The sequence below is a fragment of the Hirundo rustica genome, chromosome 2 (assembly GCF_015227805.2).
Source record: "Hirundo rustica isolate bHirRus1 chromosome 2, bHirRus1.pri.v3, whole genome shotgun sequence".
Lineage (NCBI taxonomy): Eukaryota > Metazoa > Chordata > Aves > Passeriformes > Hirundinidae > Hirundo > Hirundo rustica.
Window position 1 is genome coordinate 91,684,908 of NC_053451.1, and position 20,067 is coordinate 91,704,974.

At 45.8% G+C, this 20,067-nt stretch overlaps 1 protein-coding gene across 1 annotated transcript in view; it reads left to right on the top strand.

The window, feature by feature from the left end:
* The first annotated feature begins 2,522 nt into the window (after window positions 1–2,522).
* Window positions 2,523–20,067, top strand: part of SH3RF3 (SH3 domain containing ring finger 3) — a 249,300-nt gene continuing 231,755 nt past the window's right edge. Inside the window, exon 1 of the mRNA XM_058419465.1 lies at window positions 2,523–2,949. Coding sequence (XP_058275448.1) covers window positions 2,554–2,949 — 396 coding nt within the window. The 5' untranslated portion in view covers window positions 2,523–2,553. The remainder of the gene's footprint in view (window positions 2,950–20,067) is intronic.

Consider the following 20,067-nt stretch of genomic DNA (forward strand, 5'->3'; position numbering starts at 1 on the left):
CTCTTTTTCATTTCATGTTCCCTTTTATCTCTCCTTCTCTGGTTCCCTATTTCCTCCCTTCTCCTCAGTGTCCCTCAGCAATTCCTTCTCTCACTTGCAGTCCTCTGGGGTGGTTGGAGAGCTCCCTGACCTCCTCTCCCTTGCAGGGATCTGATGTAGCTCTGCTTCTGCTTCTGTGATGGCGACCAGCTCCTGTTTGGGAGGGTACTTTCCAGGTGGAATACAGCAGATTCTCATTTTAAGTGAGTTAGCAATTTCTTCTATGGAATAATAAAAGCTTTGCACATCTGCACCATCCCAGTATCAAGGCACCCTCTGATCACCTTTGGATGCTGGCTCTCCAGAGAGCTTTGCCTGCTCTGGGGCTGTGTAACTGGGCAGCTCTGGTGACAGGGTAGTTGGGTTGTAAACTCTGGAGGAACCAGAAAGAAGGAGGGATGAAAAGTGACCCTCTAATCACTGGAGACATTCTGGTGTGTAACACAGCACTTTTGGCTTTTATGTTTTGACAGTGGTATTTAAGTTTTCACCTCTGAAGGAAGCAATACGAGGTGCTGAAACAATCATGCCTTTCATTGCAGATTTTCTAGTATTTCTCTCTCCTTGCTGAAGCAACGTCTTTTGTTATTAAAGGTTCTCCGCTACTTCTTTTTCTTAAATTAACAGCTTTACTCCAGATAAAGTCCAAGTCCTTGATACTCTATTCCACATTTCTCCAGGAATCAGTATTATTTATAGCTTAAAGTTGTTGTGCTTGGTATTTCTATCTGCAAGGGCATAGGTTCTAAACTTACTGGACATTACTCATCAACAAATTATGATTTGAGCTCTGCATTGGGAGTTTTTATTTGGCTTTACACTTATTCCTTCTAGGGTAGTAAAAGAGCAGCAAGACATTAATGGCTTTTCACACACTGAAATTTAGTAAATTTTTTTATGCAGTGTCTAGATTACCCTTATCACAACAGGTTCAACTTTCTGTGTGCATTGGAAGTTTACTGTAGAGTCATGAAGTTGACAGAAAGATTTTGTGCAGCCGTCATGACATGGCTCTCACAAAAAAACAATTTTAAAAGTGTCACTTAAAAGAAGGATAGGAGAACTTCTGCAAGCACTTGGATTGCAATTCTCAATTCCAAAAGTGCTTTGTTACAACACAGGCACAGAGTATAAAAGAAAAGACTGAATTAGGGGTTGGACCACAAATGAAGAATCTCTTTGGTAAGATTACAACGTATTTCACTTGTAGTTTCTGGGTGAAGCAGGGCCCTAAATCGTATTAATAGTCGAAAGTTAGACAAAAAGGGACTTGTCAAATCAAATATTTATATGACGAATAGAGCTTCTCCAGTAGCTTTACTTAGGAGAAGCTCTGTGCGTAGTCCACAAGTGCAAGTGGTTGTACGTCGTATTTTTAAACTTCCTGTGGTTAATAAACACCACGGATGTGTACCTGCAAACCGACAGAGTCTCTCCCCTCACTGCGGGGACTGACCATCAGCTCATACGGGACCCGGGCACATCCAGCTGCAGCCTTCGGGACGCGAGTACCGCGACAGACCGGACGGCACCCGCGCAGGCAGCTGGCTGGAACACAGGACACCCGGCAGGAAGGAGTCGTGACCGCCATTTTCATCCTTTCGGTCCCCTCAGGGGTTGCCTACGATACGTTACCAATTAAATCACAATTATTTGGGGACGGCCCCGGGGCGCCGGGGGTGACGGGGTGAGGTCGCGCTGCCTCCGGCCGCGCCCGCCAGGGGGCGCCGCGCCGCCAGGGATGGCGCGGCCGGCGGGGCCCCGGCTCCGCCGCCGGCCCGCGGCCCGAGCGCCGCTCCCCGCGGGCTGCCGCGCCCGCCGGCCCTGCCGCCACCGCCAGCGCTCTCCGCGGGGCGCCGGGCCCGCAGGGGCTCCCCTCCGCCCCCGCCCGGGTGCTCTTGGCTTCCCCGAAGGGTCTCCTCCGCCCGTCCGGGAGCCTCCGCCGGGAAGAGGAGGGAGTAGCGGCGGCGGCGAGCGGGCGGCGAGCCCTGCCGGGTCGGGTTACAGGGAGCCACGGAGCGGCGGCGAGGCGGGCGGGGACCGCCTGCGGGGCGGCCGCCGTGCTGCGGGCGCCCCCCCGGGGCTCCCGGCCGCTCCCCGCCCCGCGCGGAGGCGCGGCGGGCGCCTCGGCGGGCCCCGCCGTAGCTGCCGAGCCGCGCCGGGCTCGGGCGGGAGGAGGCGCGGGCAGACAGGTGCCCTCCTCCCGAACCGCTGCGCTCCCCGCCGCTGGCATCGCCCGGGCGCCGCACGGCGCTGGGCAGCGTCGCCCAGTCGGCCCCCGAGGTCGCCGCCGTCCGCCGCCGGGGCCAGCCCCGCCGCCCCGATGGCCCCCGCCGCCCCGCCGCCGCCCCTCCCTCGCCGCCGCCGGCCGCGGCGGCCCTAGGGGCGTCGGGGCCCTGCGCTGCCCCGCGGAGGGGAGGCGGAGGCGGCGGCGGCGGGGCGGGGGCGGAGGCGGAGGCGAGGGGGCGGCGGTGCGGCGGCGGAACGCCGGCGGAGCGGGAGCCGGCGGCGGCGATGGACGAGTCGTCGCTGCTGGATCTTCTGGAGTGCTCCGTGTGCCTGGAGCGTCTGGACACCACGGCCAAGGTGCTGCCGTGCCAGCACACCTTCTGCCGCCGCTGTCTGGAGAGCATCGTCAGCTCCCGCCACGAGCTGCGCTGCCCCGAGTGCCGCATCCTGGTGGGCTGCGGCGTGGACGAGCTGCCCGCCAACATCCTCCTCGTCCGCCTCCTGGACGGCATCCGGCAGCGGCCCCGCGCCGCCGGGGGCGCCAGCGGCAGCCCCAGCGCCGCGGCCCCCACGTACCCCCAGCCCGCCGCCGCCCCCAGCGCCGTCGCCGCCGCCGCCGCCTCGGCCGCCGCCAGCCTGCGGGAGCTGGCGGCCGCCAGCCGCAGCGCCCTGCTGGGAAAGGTGGGTGCCGGGCCGGGGGCGGGCGGGCCGGGAGCGCGGCCGGGCGAGCGCGCGTCCCCGCGGAGCGCCGGGCGGCCCCGGTTTGCCGGCGGGACGTCCCGCGGGCGGCGCAGGGTGTCTGCCCGCGGGCACCGGCGTGCGCCTGCCCCGCGCTTGCGGCCGGCTGTTGTGGTCGCTTCCCCGATCTAACCATGGGAGGCTCGGACGGGAATGTCCTCCAAGTACTCTGGGCCGTCTAGGGCGGCGGGAGCGGCCGGGCCCGCCCCGGGACACCCCCCTTTGGGTGGGTTTATACCGGCAGTGGGGCAGCTGCTGCACCGACGGGCCCCGGGGCCGCCCGCGGGACGGGGGAGTAGCGGAGCCGGACGTGGAGTTATGAACCACAGAGTGCCTCGAAAGCGCTTTTATCCGGCGTGTCGGGCTGCGCCAGGTGCCCGTCAGGTGCGGGCGGGAGCCGGCTCCCACCCTCACGCTGCTTGCGGGGGGAAGTCTCTGGGAGCGCTCGGCCGGTCCCGAGCCCGACGTGTTCCTCCGACCCCGAATTTTTCCCCTCCGCTCTCCGAGCGCTGCCGGTGCGGTTACAACCACACGGAGCCCTCCTGACAGCCGGAGCGGAGCGGGGTTGGAAGCTGAAGCTTCCCCTCTCAAGGGAACGTAATTTCATTTTTATGTGTAAGGTGTTTGATTTATCGAAGGGGAGTACTGCAACGTATGCATTTATTTATTGGACTCTTCAATCGAGTGCCCCGTCTTGAGCCCTTTAAAGTCCATGACAAGGGTTTCATTGGCTCAGAGGGGACAAGATCGGTTCCTCCCACTGTTCTATATTGCTCTTTCATGCGATCTGATAAAATTTACTATTGGACCTCTTCAGGAGACTTGGGCATGGAGACAGTCTTAAAACTGTGAACTTAATCTCGCTTTTAATGTCATATGCATACTGGATATGTTTAACTGTCTTTGATCTTTCACGAAATGCACTTGAGCTGTACTTTAGTGTACAGGCTTTTGATTTGAAAAGGTCAGTGCAGAGTTTCCTTGTGAAGTTGTATTGCTATAGTAAATGTTTCAATTAATTAATTTCCTATTATCCCCCCCCCCCGAACAAAAGGAAATATACATATACCTTTCTGGTGTTTCGAAGTTTTCCTTACAGGAAGTGATGGCAAATGCCATACATTGTTCCATAAAATACAGTCCTGGAGCTGGAATTGAAATGTGCTAGGCAGCATTTCTGGAAGGGTAGATCCTTTATTATTGAGCCATAGCCTTCAATGAGCTTCAGGTATTTAATAATGACTTGTCCAGTTTAAAGAAGAGAGGCAATGGAATTCTGCCTTCTGCTTTTTTGCTTGTTTTTCAGCTAAGCTTAGTGCTGTAGCTTTGTCACAGCAGACAACTCCTGTCTTACTATTTTCAGCATTATAGAGAGGGAAGTTGGCATTCATTAGGTAAAGTGCAGTATCCCATGGTCTGGTTTGAAGCGCAGGCAGGGTCTGCTGGTTACACCTGTAGTGTTTGTGTTGGAGGGGCAGAGCTTTGCATGCTCACTAGGCTTTTGAGACCACCCAGCAAGAAGACAATCTCTGCTTACCAAATCTTTAAGTCCTAGTCGAGCTTGCATATTACAGTGGTGTACACATGTAAGAAAATGTTTGATGGGGAAAGCTATTTGCAAATTCTTTTGGAAATTGAATTTTCTTTATTTTACCATAAATTGTCAGGCTTTTAAAAAGTTGCTTCCCTAGCCATTATTGCAGATATCATGTAGTAAATAAAAACACATTGCATTGTATAATCTTCTGTCTTTGCATAGCACTTTGGTGAGCGTTGGCAGTTCTGTTGTCCATTTCTGTGAGGGTTCTTACCCATCTGAATTTGACAGAAAGCAAAATTACACAACTTGAGAATCACATTTTGGCTATTATGGTTAACAACTGTGATTCTTTTCCCTTTGCTGGGGTTAATGGGTAATTCTGGGGCAGTGGGTCTTCTGGGACAGAGTGGGTCTGTGAAAGTGTTTGCTTGGCCTTTTGACTGATGACACAATTTTGTCCTGGAAATCAATGCAATGTGCTTGATCCTTACAAGGTTCATTACAGTGAAAGAAAGTCTGAACTAATCTGCTTTTTAAAAAAGCAGCAGGGGAGAATAATCCTCCTTGGAGCTGCTGATACAGCTGATTGCTGAGCAGTCCTGGAGACAAGAGTGCAGAACCTCTCTCTGTACTAAACAATAGATGGTACAATCCAGGCTAGAATCAAGCATTTTGATGCTGATACAGAAGAGCAGAATTTTTCCTTTTCTGTCTTGCATTGGTCTTGACAGCTCAGCTGCCTGGAAGAAAGCAGAAGGGATTCTTTGTGATATATATATATTTCAGAAATTGCTGTAGATATGCTGCCTGGGGCTTAAATGCAAATTACCCTATTTTACTAATTATTACCTTTCATTTTAGATAATGCAGGACATAAAATAGGACATACAATTACAGGCTTTTTGGTTAGGAAGGAAACTGCTGATTGTGAAGTGTAATGGCAGAGAGCCAAGGTCATTTCTATCACACTTCAATCTTGCCCAGATCCTTGGGCTGATATGTTAGAATCACACCAGGGTTGTGTTTCTGTGAGAGTTTTAATTAACCTTAGAAGACAGAGCAGGGTCAGTCTCCGTGTTGCTGTCATGCCTGTATTTTGCTTCTGCACCTTATACCTTGGAGAAGTCTTCTTTGCGTAGATGCTGTTTTCTGAAATCAACACATTGTTTATCACTCGGGCAAAACTCTGTGGGGTTGTATTTCTTTATCGGGTTTCTGGCCTTTCTTTTCCCACAGTTTGTCACAAACTTGGTCTGCACAGACTGCTGAAAGCCATCTGTGTAAGAGGGGCTGAGCTGGGGGTGATCCGGCACTGGTGCTGCTTCTAACGTTGTCCAAGGCCATTCTTCAGAAACACTCCTGAAATACTGTTGTAGGGGTTTTGAGATACGTGGTACACATCTTCAGTATGAGATATCTGGAAGTGGCGTGTACCTACTAATATATTTGGGATATATACAATATTTGGGATTCTATCAATATATAATGGTGACCCAATGCCTCTGTTTCATCCTGTAAAAAAACAACTGTCTTATTCTAAAAAATATTGCATATTTTTAAATGTTCACATTAAAGCTGTGTAAATGCAGAGTGTGGTAATACTGCTGAAAGAGCACACTGGAAGAATGGGGGAAAGGAAATCCAACAACTGTGTGCCCCCCCCAGGGAATAGACAGGAGGCTAAGAGTGGTTTATAATGGTAGGCGCATTACTCACAAGGTTATAATTTATTGGCTCCTCTGTTTCCATTACCACTGTCGAATTGCTTGGGAAATTCAGGTTCTGTCAAAGTAAATGGCTCCCTTAGATTGTTGAGGCATTATGGTAAATCTGCCTTCTTTAATGAGTGTGGGGTTTGGGGTTTTTTTTAACAATTATTGCAGTTTATCACTTAATTTATTTTTCAGGAGTTCTGAAGATCTAATAGCCGGCTAAGTGCATGCAAGTCTTTATAATTTCCTCCCAAACCAGGAGTCTTCCAGTCCAGGTGCAAGGCTTATTGCTTTGGTTTGTTTGCTCATGATACAAACGGAGAACGACATTTGCATGAAAAAGAAACAACGTAGTAAAACAAAACATGTCTCTCCTTTTTCCCAGAGGAGAGAACTGGCTGGAGTGATGGATAGGGGTGTGGTGCGTTACCAGATGGGGTTGTAGGTACCGGTGGAGAGTAAGATGTGCACATAAGGAAAATGATGTGTCAGCGTGCCTGAGCAGAGTGACGGATGGGATGCATCTCGTGTATCAGCTTTGCAGAGCTATTTCACTGTTTCAGGAGGAGGGCTGCCATTTGCTAGTCCTTGGCTTCACACAAGTTTTGCAAGTAGAGGAAACAGTGCTTATTTGCTAAATAAGCTTTTCAGCTACTCTGTAGAAATTCTCCAAAAGAGACATTCTGTCACGTTTTTTTAAAAGTTCTTTGTCATCCTAGACTGGGTACAGTGGATTAAAGGAGTAGACCACACAGTATTTCTCCTCTCCCCTGTTTCTTTCTTTTTTGATTATTACATTGTCTATCAGGTGAAGATCCCACCCTGGGTTACACAAGAGGAAGCAGATGGAGTCTGGCATTTATATGCATTTATATGTATTACAGCAGGAGAGGATTGTGTAGGGGACATGCTTTGTCTTGGGCAGAGGGTAGTCTTCAGCTTGCCTTTTTAATGGTCAGACTTGCACAGGCTGGAGTGCTGTTCAGCAGTGTGGTATGTACATAAACCCAGGGACTTTCCTTACTTTTCATCATTCTCTTTGATTTATTTGCTTCTGATGCTGTAGTTTCACTGATCAGCACTTGAACTTTGTCATAAAGCCATCCAAAAAGGAGTGATGTTCCACATGTCAAAGGCTCTGATCTTGGGGATTTTCTTTTTGTCTGGCAGATGGATAAAAATGTGTTTTGACACAGGAGATTAACTACCATACTAAAGGGTATTGTGAAGAATATAGCCAGAAGTATTTAAAACCCCATCAGCTTAAAGTGTCTTCACAGAAATGAGTGAGCAATAGGAGAGGGGATTGCTGAGGGACTGTGTTAGAAAAATTCACCATTCACCGAGCACTTGGACTTTCCAGAAACTGCGCTATTTGCAGGTGTCATCTTCATGTCCATTATGTTTTCCAGAAATGAAGTATTTTTCTTGCGTTTTTTTCCGTGTGATGATGTTATTTTACTTGCAAGCTAGAAAAATGTGTAATGGACCTGACATGACCAAAGGGTGCCAATGCTGACACTAGACTTTTTCTTCTGAAATGGGGCGGCCAGCAGTGGCTTAGTCACACCTAAAAAAGTTGTGGGACAGTGGACAGAGAGAGAGCTTTGTGCCATTAGCCCCAAACCCTCCCTTATTAGTTTGTGCCCGTGTGGCATGCCTCTGTAGGACTCCTCTTGATGTCAAATGTGAGTGCTAAGTTTAATCTCTGCACGTCACCCTTCTGAATGATTCATGACAAATGCTGGTAATGTTTAGCATATGACAGAGTTCTGTGTTCGGTAGCTGGTTACTCAAAGACAGATGGATATAGGCTTGCTCAACTCAGCCCTAAAGATCTTGGGTACACTTCAAGCCTGGAAATTTTTGCCCAGCTGTCCTAAAGCTCTGCTGTGGTTTCAAGGCACATGCAGAACATGGTCATTGATGTCTAGTGAGTGGCATGACCTTTCTGGGCTTCACATTTCCCAGCTTGAAAACCTGCCCCAGTAGCACTAGCCCACCCTTGTGTGCTTCTTAGTCTTCCGAAGGAAGCTGCCCTACGAACACCAAATTATTACTAGAGGAGTTGGGTTTGGGGAAAATTGAAAAGTGCTGGCTGTGTACACAGAAGCTACAAATGGTTGTTTTCTGTCGTTGTGTGGGGGTTGGCAGAGATGCTGCACTTTGTTTGCAGGGAGCGTCAGCGCAGGGATGCAGTGATGTATGCTGCGCGTGGACTGTAACAGTACACTGTATTCCTTGTTCCTAATCTTATCAGTTCGTGTTCAGGCAGACTTCTGGTTCTGGCTGGGTGCCCAACAGGTCAGACAGGCTGCAGGCACTGGCTGGTAATGCTGGGTGCCTGTACTTGCAGGTCAGGGGGAGGCTACGCATGCTCTTTATAGATGAAGCTGTGTCCATATGATCAATAAGCTGCTGCATAAAGCACTAGAACAATATTTTATTTTTTTCTTTCTCTGAGGAGGATTTCTTTCTCTGAGAAGGCATTTTCTTATTACAGTAGGGATCTTTTTTGTCTGCTGTCTCATAATTTTATCTTAATAATCCCATTACAATTTCAGCTTGAAAAGACTGGGTAGTTCTTGAGTTTTGCACTGTTGTCTTTATACTGTCCCCTCTAATTTCACTATTGTGTTCAATATTTCATGCTGTTTCTCTTAAGAAACAGTGCCTGAATTTCAGATAGAAACCATAGCTTCTCTTGCACCTTAGTGGCCCACCTGAAATATCCTCAACTGTGAGATGACGCTTGTTTTCAAAGTTGTAGATCATTCTTTCTCAGAGGCTTTTCCTTAAGCTTCAGAAGGCATTATAGCTAATATTTCACTCTGATTCGCGTCTTTAAGCATTGCAGCATTGTAATTGATGACCTCTAGAGCACTGGATTCATTCAGTGTTCAGGGACGTTGTGACTTCTACAGACCAAAACTGCTGGGGGTGCACACGGTTTCAACTTTCCTGCATTCACTCATCACATACTGAGCTAAATTTTTGCAAGCATGTTCAATGCAGTCCTGTTAAAATCTGGTATTTTACAACAGGTTTTCCCAATCTGCCATGAACTGTCATGGGAAGAACCCAAGATTAGGTCTAATAGGACATGAGAGCCTGGACAAAGATAAACTACAGGATGTGAGAAAGTTGCATGATCCTGGCGTTGCCTGGCTCCCACAGCAGCTGTGTTTCTGCAGCTGGGGAGGGAGTGATGGGGAAGTACAGTGCCAGCTGAAAGCTACCTGTTTATCCCTAGTCTTGCACCAAACCAAACTGCTCCTAATGACAGAAGCCTCTTGCTTGGAGCAGCCTGGTACTTTGCTTTGGCTGGAAAGTTGCTGGTCTGACCATTATGCAAAAAAAAAAAAAAAAAAAAAGGTACTTAATGAGAAAATTTTCTTTCTACTGCGTGATGCAGATGGGCCTGGGAGTAGGTTCTCCCTATATACCAGGCCCATATCCTCTTTCTTTTGCCAGTTTGGATTCCTCTGACAGCTTGAGCTGTGCCTTTTCCTGACTGTATGGGGTGGTGGAGGGGTTGCTGATGTGCTGGTTTTAGTCACTTGGCTCCATTACTGTCTTCCTCAGCAGTTATGTTAAACTTGTTACCTCCGCTTTGTGGGAAGTTTTGCTTATGTTGCTAGAGGATTGCTGAAAAACCTTTAAAATTGTTTGAATAGATTTTTAAAAAGAAAAACCCAGAGCATGTGCCTAATAATTTAATCTAATTGTCTTTGCATGTAATTTAAGCATTTTTATTCCTTTAGAAAGAACAAAATTTAATGATACATGTACTTGAGATGGCTCATAGGGGAAGAACAGAAGGAGAGAGTATTACTTTTGGTATTAAAAAGACATTTTGTTTTCAAAAGCAGAGAGAAAAATGTAAAACATCTGGAATCAAGAAACAGACTTTCTGCCCAGTCTTTTGAGCATAACTTCCATTGGTTCCACAGAATTTGCTGCTCACTGGATGCTGTTAGCTGGGGTGACCTGTGAGCTCAGGTGATGGGCAGCTGAATATGTGCCCAAAGGAGCTGATGGAACTCTTCAGGGGGTCAGCGGAAGGACTTGTCACCTGGCCCTGGGCTCAGACTTTCGCATCTGCGGGCCAGCTCTTGAGGGGTTAAATATTGAAAACTTTGCTTGGTTTGTCTTATAACTGGTTTCTGGCACTTTCAAGGCATGAGTTGGCCCCTGCTGAAGTCTGGCTTCTTGTCCTGTCGGAGTGGTTGGGATTTTTGGTGCGACTGGTCTGTTTGCATGTGGTTGACCGAGGGCAGGGGTTTCTGTGGGACGCAGATCCTCATGAACACTTAAAAGCTGTTTCTACAGCAGGTCTCCATCTTGTTCCATTTTGGAAATGAGGGCTTAGCTGCCTAGTGCACAGCACTGAGTGCCAGGAGGAGAAGGAAGGGTGTAGGATTTGCTAATTAAAAAAAGGGAGAGATGAACTGTTTTCTTTCACCATGGTGTTTGCATAATATAATTTGACTCAGGAATGCTAAGGAATTTTTGTCTGCTTGCAGTAGCAGTGGGACAAAGGTGCAAAACTCTTCCTGCTTTGCAGCATTCAGCCTCTTTTTGGGTTTTTTTGGTTTTGTTTTAGAAGATACCTTAAAGATTTGTGGTAGGGAGGGATTTGTCCCTCATGTTGACTGTCAACAGGAATATGATTTATCAGACAAGTGAATCTAATGCTGTATATGGTTAAGGAGTGCCTTTCTGTGCACAAAAATGGTATTTATGAGAAGAGGTTGCTTCTTAGTCAATGCTTAGAGTGTCTTTCCACTGCTAGAGCAACAAGCACAAGAGTGATTATTCAGGCAAGTTAGCATTAATTTTTTCCAAGTTTTTTTTAAAATCTGATGCAAACAAATATGAATTTGCCATTGCTAATTTTAGAGTGGTCTGGTTGTATAAGTTAACAAAACCCGGTTTTACTTTAAAGAGAAAGTATTTTAACAGAAGGCTGGCAAGATTGTTATCAAAATGCTAATGATCGGTTCTCCTACAGTCTCAGTTATTTTCAGAGGGAGGACTAGAATAGATACATAATCTGAATAAAATTGATTTTAATATGTATTACTGTCTCATTAAGCTGTTACAGTCTTTCCCCTTCTGGACAAAGGTTCATTAGTTGCTGCAGTTGATGTATCATTAAAGTGTGTTTAGGTGCAAGATGAGTAGAGGGAAAGAGAGATCTAAAATGTTGACTGTTCAGTAGTGGATGGACCTTTGGGTTAAGATATTATAGCCCTTACCAAACGAAGGGCACACTGCTGTGTTTGATTTGCTTCCTTCTGATTGCCTTCCCTGCTACAGCCAAGAAGTCAGCCAAACACTGGCACTATCATATTTACTTTCCTGAATGATCATTTCAGTAAATATTATTGAATGTGTTTATTTGTGGATTACTTTCAGGCCAATTCCAATAAAAAACTCTGTGTCTTACTATAAAAAGACATGATTTTATAAATTTACTTTTTAATTTCTAAATTAATCTTGAAACAGCTTTAACAGCTCTTAGCAGGCTGCCTCTTTACTGGCTGCCTTCATATGTTTTGAAATGCTTTTATTTCAGCTTGTACCAGGTTTACAATTGTCAAATCAATTACAATAAGCAAATCAATATGTTTTCATTTCCAATAACAACAATAATTTATGAATTTATAATTATTTTAATGCAGTGAAGGAGAAGGAATTAGAAGTAGAAGGAAGATTTTGGTTTTATTGTGTTTTGATTGACTTCAACTTACATTTAGTTGTCTGTCAACACAATACACACAAATAGAGGTATGTATACTATCTATCTATATATCTATATCTATCTATCTGTGAATGTGTATTTTTTGTCAGATGGGTTTGTTCCATGCATTCTCGTGTCCATTTCCAATCCAGTAGACTGTACATTATTGTCAGACATGGGTGTGTGTTGTGTCACAGTGCAGTGGCTGGTCCTGCCTCATCTCTGGACGGGTGCCCGTGGGGAACCCCTGTTGTCCCTGTGTCCTCGAGGGACCATAGGAGTGCACACACACAGTCTTTTCTTGCACCCCAAAAACACAGACCTGTGCTTATCATGTGAGGGAGGAGGGATGTCCAGCAAGGGGTTGGCTGGGGAGGAGGCAGGGGAGTGTGTCCTGATGTGCCGCAAGGTGCCTGTTCCTCGAGGATGCTGGGACATGTCGTGACGGGCTCTTGTGGTGCCGCTTGCTGAGCCTCCTTCTGATTTCTTGCTAAAATGTCACGAGATGAGACACAGAAATAGCACAGACTTTCCTGGCAGAAGTGTGATCTGCAGCATGTTGCGTGGGCACCATGCATCAATGCCGGGGCTGCTGCTGCTCGGCCAGCTCTGTGTAGGGAGGGTGCAGCGCTGTGGAAGAGGCAGGCGAGGACGTCTTTGTGTTCAATCCAAAGCATCTTGCATTTCAGCCGAGAGTTTTTGTGTGGAGCCCCTCATTCTTTTGCATATGCTCTTTCTAAAACAAATCATAAACCCCCCTGGGAGGACAGAGTCTTACACACACATCATAAAATACAGTATGATAGTAGTTGACAACCATGAGATGAAATATTTTGCATATTCTCTTCTGCTGTGTAGGTAATTGTAGTGTTAGATCTTAGTGGGAAACGTCTGATTATATTTCACAGTCATGCATCAGTGTAAAATCTGAACCAATTACACCTTTTTAATAATTAGTACATATTTCGTAAAAGGAAAGCATGTTACTTTTGATCTATATTGCAGAAGGGAAAATTCAATTTTTCCTAGTTAGAATTTTATCTGTTCTTTTGATAAACACAGGACTTCCTTTTATGTGCAGTTAGTCTCATTTCTGTCTGAGGGTAAACTTCCATGATGGTCACTGCTGTTAAAAATAATTTAGCACATTTTTATGAAGGGACTGTGGAGGTTTCATGATCTGTAATAATATTTTTCAGCCAGGGGGAGGTCATTTCATGTTTCCTAATAAACAAGAACTCAATGGCCAGGGTTGAATGACCATCTCTCCCTCATCCCTGGCTTCTAAAACCAGGAAGCAAGTAGCTAAAGGGAAGGTTGGTGTCTTCCTCCCTTTGTCTTGTCAGCAGCACACTACAAGAAGTACCGAGGTGTTCAAGAGCTACATTTGCTTTCCAGTTTCTCCACTTTTGAGGTTCTTTTTGTATGAATTCTGTAATGTTGAAATCGCTGTGGCCAAGAATTGGTTTTGCCTGTTGTATTAAAAAAAAACCCCAAACCAACAAGATTCATCATTGAATTTGCTGCCTTGTGCAGTGTGTAGAGCTGAGAGACAAGCCCTGTCTACCCCCACAAAGGAGAGCAGGAAATAGGTTTGGTGCCTCAAGGCACTGTGGTTGTGTGGGGGACTCGGGGGAGTTTGTTGCGCTGTTTAATACATTTCCTCTCCCAACTTTCACCAACCTTTAAAAAGATACCAAAAATAGAATAGCAGAAGCAAAGGGCTTTGTTGGTAGTGGTAGCAGAAGATCCAGCAAAGGATCTGTGTCATCGTGTCCTTCCTGCAGTGCTTCATCACCATTTGAAGACATCCAGCAGTCAGGAGTGGGCAGGAACAGGCTGTCCAGGGGCTAGGCTCTGGTTCTCCTGTCCTCTTCTCTCTCCACATGAATCCTCACTCTTCAGTAGGCTACGGCACCTGCCTGTGCCTTCACTCCTGCTTGTTGAATTTTAACCTCCCAAATTAGCACATCCTCTCTAGCCTATGTTGCAGAATGCAGCTTTCAGGATGTGCATCGTCACCTTTTTTTCTGTGTGATGAGCTCAGAGAAGGACCCAGAAGATGAGCTCCTTCCACATGGATGATTAAATGCCTCATGAATCACTGGTAATGCTAGTGGTCAGGGACCCTGGGAGAGGGGGATGCTTGGCAGTAGCTAATGACAGGATGACTGTACCATGTGGAGTCATACGGAAAGGCAGCACAGGGCTGGGCAGAAAATGAGAGAGAATCATTCTGGATGTTTGGTTTCCTGTGGGAGTAGGACTTGTATGGTAGCCTAATCTTAAAAATATGAGGGAAGTATTTAGGAAGAATTTGCCCTGACAGTATTGCAGATTGGTATTCAAGTGCAGTCAATAATAATGCTAGTAAGATTTGGAGACCACATGGAACTAGGTCTTTGTACCCCGTTTTCTGAGCTCAGAAACTTCTGCTGCACCAGGGACATGATCAGCTGTTGCTGATGAGCATCTTCCTCATTGCTGCACGAAGAAAGGAGTTGGTGGGCTTGTGCCATGGCATATTTGTCATTGAATTAACACTCCCTAGGCTGCTCTTCACATAGGCTACCACCTACTTAGAAAGCAGAGGCAGAGGCAGCTGTCTCCAGCCAGAAAACATGGGAGGAGAATTCAGGGTGCACAGAGATTACAATAAAAGAGGCACAATACTGAGGAGAAGAGGAGATGTTCCCAATGGCTGATGTTCTTCAATTCTTTGTAGTTCTTTATCATTCATCAAATGAGGCTTAAAAATTCCAGGAGGTATTCCATTTGTTCCAGCCTCCTTCATGTGTTTTGGCTTTTTGTTAGATTTTATACAAAATAGAAGTTTAAATTCTTCCATTCTCAAGAGAAAAGATGAAAGGAAATGACCTTAAGTTGCACTAGGAGAGGTTCAGATTAGATATTAGAAAAAAAAAAGTCACCGAAAGAATGGTCAGGCACTGGAGTGAATAGAGCCACCACCTCTGGAAGTGTTCAAGAGGCATCTTAGTGTGTCGCTTGGGGATAGGATTTAGGGTTGATTATGGTGGTGCTGGGTGGATAATCATGAAGGTCTCCTTGATGATTCTGTGATTTCCTCAGCAATACCCATGCAGTGAGTAGTTTCTACACTAGAATGCTGCCCAGCATGCCAGAGAGGTCTTTTCCTATTTTAGTTGATCATTTGAGAATTAATTCATCTGGTTATGAAAACTGTGGTGGAAGAGGGATGGTCTTTTTAGGATCTTGGATGCAGAGGAAGCCCATCTCCTTTAGTACTCTCTGTAGGTGTCTTTGGGGAGACTTTTTATTGATGTAGGGGCTGGGGTGGAAAGAGTCTGAGCTCACAGTTGAAATAAGAGATAGCAGGAAACAGGATAGATTTGAGGTTGCTCGTCTGGTCTGATGCTTTTGATGAAATATGTGCTTCTTTGATTGAATCAGCTCATGAGTTTCGGATAGTGATGCCGATTCCCCAAAACAGCGGTTTCTGTTCAGTGCTGGTGAAATAAATAGAAGCTGAACACTGAGCAGGGACTGTGGTCACCCTGAAGTTGTCTCATTAGTGTGTACACTCAGAGCAATTGGCAGTGAGCAGTTAAAGACCAGAATGAATCTCAGGTAAAACAGCAAAGGTTACTTTGGGAATTTTTTTGGTGGATTTTTTCCCTCCCCTGAAGAATTTAAAAGAGGATTAAAAGATGCCTCTATAGAAATATTTCATTTTTTTAATGTCATGTAGCTGCAGACCCAAGAAAGTAATAGTATGGAGAGATCCTGATCCTTGTAATGTTCAGTATCCAAGCTGTTTAGTAGCTTTGTCTGAGTGAGTTTCAAATATACAGTCTTCTGGTTTTTGTGGCTTTTTTCAGTAATTAATGAAGGAATGTGAGTAATCTGCTAGTTGGCAGAGCTGCTCTTTAGGACTCTGACTCTGTTTGGTGGGAGGTGTGAGAAATCACTACTGTAGTAAGTAGCAATATTGTAGCACCTCAGCAGAACCATTTTGATGAGTGTTGCTGGAATGCAATAGTGTCCTTCCTAGGAAGAAAAGCTTGAGAAACATCATTCAAATAGCTTTGCTGCTTCATTGACCTGGTGAAAATGTTATTCAAGATAATGGTTTGCACAGATGGAGTTGCTGTATTACTTCACTGTAGGTCTGTTAGGTGTTACTATTTTCTACTCTTCATGCCATGAATAGATTTGCCTTTTCCCTTTTATTTTGTTGCTTTCTGTGCACTTGCAAGAAGCAAAAGGAAACAATTTTGCCAGGAATAAAGGTCTCACATGGAGGCTGTGTCTTCATCACCACGTTCCCCATGGGTTGAGGCCATGGAGGGGTTTGCTCCCATTGGGATGTGGGAGGATGTGTTGTGTTTTCACATCAGGCTTGATGGTACGTGACAGCTCCAGAGGTCCCCGCGGCCCACTCTGTGCCCCTTGGTGTCCTGTGCTGCTAGAGCCCCTTCCTGCTTATAGCTGCCTGGGCAGCATCAGCTCAATGTCCCCATTGCCGTCTCCCCTTGACATTGTCTCTGCCCCGTTGCCAACACCCCTTTGTCCCAGGATCCTCTCAGTGTGGGGCAGCAGACAGCCTGTGGAGCAGAGCTGTTTCTGAGCTTTGACACTCCCAATTCATTTTGCATGTGAGCAGCATTGGAGCAGAGATGGACTAAATGAATGGCCGATGTCCAGATGGTGATGTGGTGCCCCTTAGGTTTTTTACTGGGACCAGTACTGCTCAGTATCTTTATTAATAAACTTAGATAGTGGGATTGAGTGCACCCTCAGCAGATGTGCTGATGACACACATCAAGTGGTGCCATTGATGTGCTTGAAAGAAGGCATGCCACCCACAGGAACCATGACAGATTAAAGGAGTAGGTCCATGTGAACCTCATGAAGTTCAGCCAGACCAGCTGCAAGGTTCTGCACCTCTGGCAAACACCATTATCACTGCAGACCGGGTTACAAATGGACTGAGAACCACTCTGCCTAGAAGGACTTCAGGATACTGGTGCATGGAAAGCTAGGCATGAGCTGACATGCTGCTGTGCACCTGCAGCCTGGAAGTTCAGACGTGTCCTGGCCTGCATCCAAAGCAGCATGGCCTGCAGATTGAGGCTGGTCATTCTGCCCTACTTCACTCTCATGAGGCCCCACCTTGAGCACTCCAGCTCTGGGGTGCCCCATAGAAGACAGATGTGGACCTGTTAGAGTGGGTCCAGAGGAAGGCTGGAGCACTTCTCTTAATCAAGACAGGCTGAGACACTTGGGTTTGTTCAGCCTGGAGGAGAGAATGCTCCAGGGAGACCTTATTACAGCCCTCCAGTACCTTGAAAGGGCTTATAAGAAAGATGTATGGAGTTTTTTTCACTGTGGCCTGTAGTTACAGGACAAGGGGTAACAGCTTTTGAGTGGAAGAGAGTAGATTTAGATTGAATGTAAGGAACAAATTCTTTGCTATGAGGGCTGTGGAATGGGTTTCCCTGAGAAGTTGTGGATGCCCCATCCCTAAAAGTGTTCAAGGCCAGGTTGGACGGAGCCTGGAGCAATCTGATCAATAGAAGGTGTCCCTGCCACTGGTAGGGGGGTTGGAACTAGATGATCTTTAAGGTCTTTTCCATCCCAAACCCATTCTGTGATTCTGTGACTCCATGACCAGGGAATGAGCACAGAAAATAGGATGTGTCAGGCACAGCTGCAGACAGTGAAAAGTGAATATTGTAAAATGTATGTGTATGCGTTTCATGAGGTTACAATAGTTCACATTTCTACCGGTGATTCTTTAAACATCTTGATGAAGTATGAAGATGCGACAAGGAAAATTGTATTTTCGTGCTGAAAGGTTTCTTTGGGTATAATGCTTCCAAATTGAATACAGAACTGAATAAAAATGGAGTCATTCTCTTATCTTTAATCCATCATAGCTTTTCTGGAGGAACTCCTTTGATTTGCGGAAAAATTTATAGTGGAAAAATCATTTGACATATATTTGTTATCAAATATAGTCTCATCTTTAACAGATTGTTTATATTTTGCAATGGGGGTTCTTTTTCTGAACAATAAAAATAAATTTTTGACCTTATGTTACAGTTTCCAGTTTTTCAATAAATACAGGAATTTTTAGTTAATGTTTCTCAACTCCATAGAATCCTTTATAGAAAAGAGTAAATATCAGTGCTTCATTTGTGGATGAGAAGTTAAAGCACAACCAAAGGGACCCACTACCAGCATGGCAGAAGCAGGGAGTGATCACACGCCTCCTCAGACAGACTTGAGCACTGTGCTGTTGTGCCACTTGATGCACTCACGCTCTTGTCATCATCCTCATGTTTGGAAGGAGCGTGACAGACATTTCACACAAGTTCCACCTCCTTTGCTGTGTGCTGCAGCTCTGTTTGGCTTATAGCCAAGTTTAGTTACTTTAGTTGCTGAAATTGTTTTCATGTTCTATTTCCTAGTATTAAATTGCTGTAAAATTAACTGGAAAACTACTATTATGTACCCTGTTTCTTTCTTTTTCTTCACATTCTGGGCTTTTTTTTTTTTTTTTTTTGCATGTGTTTATTTTTCCTTTATTTTATCTTCTATTGCATCTGTGAAGCTTTTGTTCTCATTTGACATATAAGAGAAGCCAAATAAAATATTTCACTTTTCTGTTTCAAGTTAAAAACCAGTTTTTATGCTGAACAATAACTGTATTACAAGAAGCCTGACGTGCCCTCAGTGCCATTACAATGTGTTGAATAAAAGGTAATTTAATGGAAACAGCAGAGTATTTGAAAGTTCACTGCATGAAAATTGGATTTTTGCCTTTTATTATTTACATTGCACCTTATTCATATTTAAGGCCACAGGGATTATCATCCTTCTTAATGGCTTTATTTAATAAAGACTTTGCATTTCACAGTATAGGATCTAGTGCAGGCTTCAATGTGTTATCAGGATTTCAATTAACTAGCTTTAGCTTCAGTTGACCTATAAATCCGATAAATATATCTAAATAATTAATTTGCTTTCACTGGCTGATAATGGCTACTTTTAAGTACAGCTGCTATGTACTTAGCTGCCGAATGGGACAACAGTGCTTATAACTTGCTTTTATTCTTATGATTCTGAAGATTACATATATGTATTAAAGCCAGTGGCTAGGCTAGGACTGGTCTCTCAGTTTAAAAGACCTTGTAGAGGGACTGCAGTAATGGCTGAGGACCATTGCATCTGGGATGCAAGTGCACCTTGAATTTTGGAAGGAGAGGCTAGGAGTGAGTAAATGTTGTGGATCAACACATCCCTTAACTGAACTGAATCATCTGGCTGTGCTTATGTATATTGTAAACCAAGGGTTGGATGTATTTGATTCCAGGGTGGAGGAGTGGTGATAAATACAGGAGACTGAATGAAATTCTGTTGCTCTTACATTTGGGGCTTCCCTTCACCTAGGAAGAATCATTCACCCATGTAACTGTGCAGACAAGGTTGGGGGTTTTTTTGAGTCACATTTAAATCTTGCTAAGCACACAAAACAACTAACGATGTTAATTTTTTACTGCACCATGTTGGGTATTGAGAGAGACTGAAATTTGACTATAAGTGAGCATTATGAACAGACAGGCTTGAAAGGGGGTGCCTCCAAAGTACAGAGATAGGGTCTGTCACTTCCAATATTTCCTCCTGTAAATTCACTCTCTGCACACCAAAATGTTGATCCCCTGAAATAAGGAGTCAACCTCATGCCGAGCTCTGGGGACAAAACAAGTACCAAATAATTAGTCTGGTGGGACTCATGAGTCATGAGCAGAGAGCCAGCTCGGACTCCCACTAATGCTGGCACCCCTACCCCAGAAGAGGGGAGCAAGTCCTTCCCTCCTTTCCCTGTGGAGCAGCTGTGCCGGCCGCTGATGCTGCACCCGGGGTGCCCAGCGATTCACCCAAGAGCAGCAGGGTGACATCCTGATGGGCAGCTGTGGAAATGTACTGTTGATGTCAGGTTCCCGGTCTTTTTGAAGTTATTCCAGCTGGCTCACGTCCTGAGGACCAAAGATTTGGTCCCCTTCAGGGACCTGAGA